At 39.7% G+C, this 6,976-nt stretch overlaps 3 protein-coding genes across 14 annotated transcripts in view; 2 read left to right on the top strand and 1 right to left on the bottom strand.

The window, feature by feature from the left end:
* LOC118424538 (kinesin heavy chain-like) overlaps positions 1-3,443 on the top strand; it is a 38,697-nt gene extending 35,254 nt beyond the window's left edge. For 11 of the 12 annotated variants that reach the window (XM_035833135.1, XM_035833134.1, XM_035833133.1 and 8 more), the window contains one exon: positions 146-3,442. In XM_035833135.1, the coding sequence (XP_035689028.1) occupies positions 146-174 (29 nt within the window). In that variant the 3' untranslated portion in view covers positions 175-3,442. Of the gene's footprint in view, positions 1-145 lie in introns of all 12 variants that reach the window. The other variant, XM_035833145.1, reaches the window with a different exon arrangement.
* The window catches only part of LOC118424537 (trichohyalin-like), a 565,429-nt gene that overhangs the window by 143,324 nt on the left and 415,129 nt on the right, over positions 1-6,976 (bottom strand). The gene's annotated exons all lie outside the window — the stretch shown is intronic.
* LOC118424547 (probable assembly chaperone of rpl4) overlaps positions 4,926-6,976 on the top strand; it is a gene marked incomplete at its 3' end in the record, with an annotated part of 6,144 nt that continues 4,093 nt past the window's right edge. Inside the window, 3 exon segments of the mRNA XM_035833161.1 lie at positions 4,926-5,072; positions 5,917-6,041; positions 6,731-6,877. Coding sequence (XP_035689054.1) covers positions 5,003-5,072; positions 5,917-6,041; positions 6,731-6,877 — 342 coding nt within the window.

A 6,976-nucleotide genomic window follows, 5' to 3' on the forward strand; every position in this document is an offset into this window, starting at 1 on the left:
TGCCTTTTCACCAGTAAAAAGTATCATCCATGTATTTCCATATATGATATTATACATATTACATGTATTTCTTTGAGCATGTTGAATCGGATGCAATTGCATATCTACAGAGTTTAACCAGGCTTTTGTTTTTTTATGTCTACAGCCAGTGAATCTTCAGAAGCCAAGAGTTGAAGTGTTTTCCACACCACCATTACTACTCAACAACCATGGTCACCGCAACACCCCACAACAATGAGACTACTTGAAGAATTATACAGAAAGCTCCTATCCACAGATGTCTTTAGTATATCCTGTTAAGGATAAGAACAGTAACATACAATAGTTTGGGATGCTTATGACCAAAAAAGAATCAAACAAGCTATGATGAAATCTAAAAAATGGCAGGTGGGAAAGCACAAATGTTAAGATAAGATTAACCAAAGTTACCAAGATTTCACAATGGCCCACAACATATGCACTGTAGAACTCTATAAAAAGGATCTTGGAAAATCCCTTCCAAAAGTGTAAGATAAGATGTTGACTGCAAAATGACTTGCAAGTTAGTGTAAATCCTAATGAACTGAAGAAGTGAAGCTTGTAATCAATTCTTGTCACGTCACGTAGGGCCGCTTGTTTGTACTTCTCCTTTAGATCTTCTCAGACGTGGTCTTGAGGCAGTGTTACTGCGTGCGAGTGAATGAGTGAATTGTAACTGCTGCCGGACACTAAAACAAGCCACATTGCTGATAATTTGAGACCCTTGATGTACAGATGGCTATGTAAAGCTAAATTCCAACCAAACACAAAATGCCTAGGTTTGGTAGCAACTACAAATGCGTAAGTCAGTCCACACCGTGTGCATCAGGCAAAGTGAATAGAACACAATTGTTGAACATCTTAACTAATGAAAAACTGCTTCTAGATACGTGGAGACAACTAACAACACTTTCTGGTACCAGATTCAGAGTTGCTTGCTTGTGGAGATTGGAAAACACCGGCTTGATGGCTATCAAGAACATTGGAATAACCAACTGGTAGAGCATGTTGTAAGATAATGTTAGCATCTGATAGTACTGCACTGTTTTTCAACGCATTGTGGGGTAACGTGTCGCATTGTGTAATATGCACCTCTGTAGCAAGAATTAGTAGTGGCTGTATAAAAACGAAACAAATATCACAAATGAAACTGCAGATTTGTAGCAAAATTGTTGCAGTTGCTTTGGCAGGTACAGGAAGTGATAAGCCAGTGAGACACAACATTTTCCAAGCACAAGTAAGAAAGGATTTAGGAAAGAATTGCTGTAAATAGATTCAGTGGAATATAATTGGAAATGATAAGGTATCTGTGCTATTGCTCAGCATATGATGTGTGTGTTTCAATTAAGAAATAAGCGCTGTCGTTGTGGGAATAGGGTGAGGTGCAAAGTAGTTGCGAAGAAAGTTCTGTCCTTACAAAATGTATAGTATATCAATGTTCTCTTCCAACTGTGTGGATCTCATAGGACATAGGAACACAGACACGCCAGCAAATGCATGTCAAATGAGTGTTTCAACCAAATTGTACTTGTTCATTACTCCAGCACAGTCCATAGTAAGAGAGGCACACAGGGGACAGCTAGAAATTGCCTGTTGAAAACTAAAAGCAAAACAGTTGGTTATTCCAAGAAATTGCTCGCTGCTAGCTTTGCCTGCCTTTGGTATCTGAGAAAATGCTCTACATGTTCACATGTGTTAAGTGGTAAGGAAAAAAAAGATGTTCAAATTGTGTGTTTGTGTGTGTGGATGTTTTACTGCAAAGAAGATCAACAATAATGCTTCATATTGATGTACAAGCTCCATAAGAAACTATAGTAAGGAAGCTTGTACTGTCTCCCTTATTTTCCTGTTTGTAGGGTTAGGTAGTAACACATTGGTGTGTAAGGTGAAATGCCTGCCCTGTGTAATTATGTGTAAATTTGGTCACCATTGTAGGCATTTTGACTGTATGGTATTTTAATCAAATCAGAATGGTATGTTTACCTGAGCAAGGGTTCAAAAGAAATCACAGGACTCTGCTCTGTTCTTGAAAAAAGTTTATGTATGTATAATCAAAATTTTACTATTATTGTGGATAGCATACTTTTCTGGAAAATGTTTGATTTGATAAGGGTTGACAATGCATTTATCATCTTTATTTAGCATCTATATAATATACAATGTGGATTGTAAGTTGAATTTCATGTGATCTTCCACTGTGTGTCTCGAGGTCCCTCCAACACGCTACTGGATGATTGAATCAAGGGAAATTGTTGTTGGAGGACTTATAAATATGGCTTGAATTGTAATTTATTAGGTTGTGTATGAGAGAGCGAACCTTAGTTTTGTGTACAATATAGCTGTCTGCAAGGTGGGCTGATTGTGACTGAATACACAAGTCCTGGCTATTTGTATGGTGGTTGTTGAGTCCCAAAGACAGAAAAGGAACTCTGTCATATCTTCAGGAATGCAAGTACATGTACTGTTTATTTCCTGCTGTTGGTCCCAGGAATCTCACAAATAAGTCAAAATTTGATTAGGGAAAAAAGTGACAATTCAGAACAAAAATAAATGGCCTCTAATAGTTACAATATGGCTCCCAGATTCCAAACAAAACAGTTTCAATAGAGCCTAACAGGGTACCTTCTTATGCGATCTCGAACACGGCCAGCCAACCGTTGTACTTGGGACAGGGAGGAATAATGCTGGGCTCTAGCTGTGCGAAAAATGAGAGTCAAACTGTACATACTATTGGTAGCACAAACCCTCTAGATAATCCCCAAACATGCTGGTCATACATTTCAACATTTACTGCCTTGAAGTTCCTGAGGAACACTCATGTTTTTCTCTCCAACAAATTTTTAAAGGGAAGGTAAAATGTTACAATAAACCTGGTCAGGATACATGTCTTTGGCTATCCAGCGTAAATCTTACACCAGGCATAAAAGTTCCCATTTCAACACCTTGCTGTTCAGATATCCAGGACTTTGTGCATTCCAGTAGGTGAAGAGATGAGGGTAAGAGATCTTGAAAGACTGGTGTGTACATGTTACTATGACAACAAGTATTATACCTAGTGTATGCCTCCATGTGTTGAGTCAGGAATACTTGTCCTCTTCTGAAAGCTTCGTTCACTGCTCAGGCCACATGACTATGGAGTGAAGTGCAGTTCCAAGTGCAAGGTTTAAGGTATTCCATCGTAGGCTCTGCCCTTGAGGTGTAGCCAAAAATTGAGGATCTGTATTGTTACTGCTGAAGGAATGCAGGAATGTGTTCTGTATATGGTATTTTCCGCTGAAGGGTTGTTGTACACTTTGTGTTGCAGAAGATGAGCGCAAACATGGTCTTGGCAGTCAGCATAGCTGAGAGAGGAAAGATGCTAGAAATCCGCCTGTAATTGAAGTAAAAAAAGAAGCTGTAATAAATTATGCATACCATGTTGCGACCGCTGGTGTAAATCTGTCTCTTCATTGTTTTTGTCCTACCTGGGCTGGTGGGATTAGTTTTAGGTAAGGGGTTAAATTGTAGCTCAACTGGTATCAACCACCCATTGGACCTGGATTAGGGCATCTTTGTTGGGGTTGCACCTGTCTTGGTGTTTGTTCCAGTGTTTGAGGAGGTGCCTTGAGCATGTTGAAGGAGAGGGGCTTGCAACTAGTCTCCAAGCAGGTCCTATGGTAGCACAATATAGTATCAAAACAGGCCTCAAAATTAACTTTTCTCCCTACTGTCCCAGCATTGTCCCAAAAATAAATTTCAACTGTCCCGAAGTGAGGATGGACTGTCCCAACCCTATTTTCAGAAATTATGTATTACAACAACTGTAAGTCAGAGTACGCACACCTGACAACCGCGGGCCGCGGGGAGATCGGACATTCTGATGTTGATTCGTTGATTATTTTCCTATTGTCCCAAAAGTGTCCCAAAAAGATTTTTGAGTTGTCCCGGCCTAAATTTTAGTGGCCCCGGGACATCGGGACATAGTTAACTTCGAGCCCTGCAAAAGCTGGCAAAGGAATGTAGCCGACCTTGGAGTGTGCATTGGGCCACAGTAGCCAATGCACACTTTGGCTTTACTCCTTTGTCAGCTATTGATACTATCTTATGCTACCGTAGGATCTGCTTGGAGATTATGCATAAGTTCAATACAAACTGTATACAGCATACACGCCAATATACAATGCACATTGAAAGACAGCTATGATCAGATTTTCAATGAATTTTGACCAGAAAGTCTCTTCCAACATTGTAAGGAATGTACTTTGACCAAACGGTTTGCTTTCTATGATGGCAAAGGTAATGGGTTTACATGCTGTTTGAGTGTAAGATACTAGAGTTAACTTTTTCCATGAAAAAGCACAAGTTATGAGCTGAGCATATTGAAACCACAACTCGTGAGACAATGTCGCATACTGAAGGATTTTCTTAGTAGGATCTAGGTCGTAACTTCCAAAAGTTGTAGTTGGCATCCATCAGTCTCGCAAGACAGTTCCAAAAGAAGTGTGCGGTAAAGTAAAGAGCGTTTACTACTTTTCCAAAGTAAAAGCCAAATCACCTTAAAACGTGATGGTCAATGATTTTTCTTTTTCAGCAATATTATCAATAGTGCAGTTTGCACCATCATTTCCAGAGAATATATAGGACTGCAAACCAGTAGACTTGCCATACTCGTGACAGTGGCCGTCCATCACATTTTATTCTATAAACCGGTCAAAAACAAACACTGGTCTGAGGTGGTCGACTTTTTTCAGCAGACGACATAAGAACGCATGCAATCAATTTCAAAGTTGCAATTTATATTTCTTTCAAAATACGTGGAATTACAGAGAAACTTAGTTCTATAAATATATAACCTTAACTGCATGCATAAAAAATTACCTTGTGGTCAATTTTTACCTTTTGTTACCACAGTTAAGTGTACTTTTTTTTATTTTGCGTTTAGCTGCTGTGACAAAATGTCAAAGTTCATTTGGCGTAGATACCTTCAGATCACTTCCGGTTAGAGATGGGAGGCACACGTGGGAAGAAAAAGAAGGCAGGAAAGACTCAAAACGGGAAAAAATCAAACCAGAAAGGTAAGATCATCTAGATCAACGATTCTACTAGCTCAGTGATAAGCAGCTTTTGAGATTTTTGTCAATACATGCCTTAAACGAAGGAATATATTTCGACAAAACGTTATGCATAGAAGTGTACGACGTGTACTAACACATATTTTATGCACACACACCATGCGTATGTTTTAATAAACTACTGTACTGTTATCCTGGAAATGCATGGCTTATTTACATATCATACCTCACCTTAAGTTTATATATCATTTTTGATTGATGCACTCAACTGAATGGACTACCCTAAAGATTCGTAAATATTGTACATGTAATAGATAATCCGATTCATCGTTCAACCAAGTACTGTACTCTCTCATCAATGCATCTGTTGCAAATAAGCCCTTTCACAGAGATCAGAATGCATGTGCGGCAACTGGGTTTCTTGGTAATATGTCAAAGGTTAGGGCCCTAAAAAGGAAAACATTCCATTGTTTTGATTTGCATTATTGTAAATGCATTTAAGTTCGCGGGGATTTAATTTCGCGGTAGCGGGAAAAGGGACTTTTTGCGGTGGTTTTAAGTTCGCAGTAACACCGTAGACTACAGTCTAATACCATAATAGAAAAAATGTTCGCGGTGGATTTAATTTCGCGGTGAAGTGGTCAACGCGAAAACATTAATCCACCGCGAACATTTCTGCATTTACAGTATCAATGTCCTGACAGGTTTGTTTTCTTTTTCGCGGCCTTACCCTTTGACATATCACCTAGAATTCCTGTCGCCCCACATCCGTCCTGATCTCTGTGAAAGGGCTTATTGCTTCAATCTTTCGATAGGGAATGATAAAGATAGCTGCTTTCTCCTTCAGATGGTCCAGGACTCAGTAAAGCTGACAAGAGGCAAAGACTGGAGGAAAGGAGGGAGAAGAAGAAGACCCAGGCTGCTGCACAGAAAACAAAGTCCAAGTTCACAGTAGATGAATTACTGGACAAGGTTTGGTGGCACTTTTATTCAATGTTATCCATCTTTTGTCTATAGAAGATAAAAATCATAAATGACAAAGACACAGTAAACTTCATCATGCAATACAGTGCATGTACTTATCACAACAAGAAAAGAGGTATTTTTCTATCATCTATGTGTTTGTGTGTGTGCATGCACGGGTACATGTATTCAGATACAAAATGTATTGTAGAATGACAGGATGTGAGTTGTTTATAAGGTATTATAACCAGAGACTGGCATGATGGGAAAGTTCTCCACATGGCTTTGTCCAAGTTTGGTCCAACAGGATGGGAAGGTTGACTCTGAGTCAAAAGCTGTCTGGCAGGAAAATGATAGCCTCTACCAGGCTCCGCAGATTGCTTTTGTCAAAAAGTAGAAATTGGAGAAATGGAGGAAATAGTATGCTTGGGGAGTCAGCCGCCATTTGACTCCCCTAGCATACTATTCCCTCTGTTTGCCCAATCTCTACTATCATACCAGCGATCCACGGAGCCTGGTAGAGACTAAGACAGAACAACTTCAACAAAATTTATGAGATGATCACAATAACCAAAAGACTCTAAATACTTTGCAATAAGATCATGAATTTCTCCAATAATTCTTGTTTTCAATTTGTACTAAATTGTACTCAATTTGTCCCTCAATTTGTACTCAATTTGTCCCTATGTCCTCCCCAGGTGGAGGAATGTATGGACAGCTACAACTATGAAGTTGCCCAGAAGTTCTGCCAGAGGGCGCTGGAGCTGGAGCCTGACAACCTGCGGGCGCTGGAGGTCTCCGGGTCCTTACTGCTGGAGCTGGGGGACGGAGACAAGGCCAAACAGATATCCTTTCTGTTACAGGGTGTAACGCTGGTTCACCTTTATTCGCGGGGTAACATATATCAGTTGTATTTAGGACAGGGGTGTTTAGGCTTTCTAATT

The sequence above is a fragment of the Branchiostoma floridae genome, chromosome 10 (assembly GCF_000003815.2).
Source record: "Branchiostoma floridae strain S238N-H82 chromosome 10, Bfl_VNyyK, whole genome shotgun sequence".
In the NCBI taxonomy this organism is placed as follows: Eukaryota; Metazoa; Chordata; class Leptocardii; order Amphioxiformes; family Branchiostomatidae; genus Branchiostoma; species Branchiostoma floridae.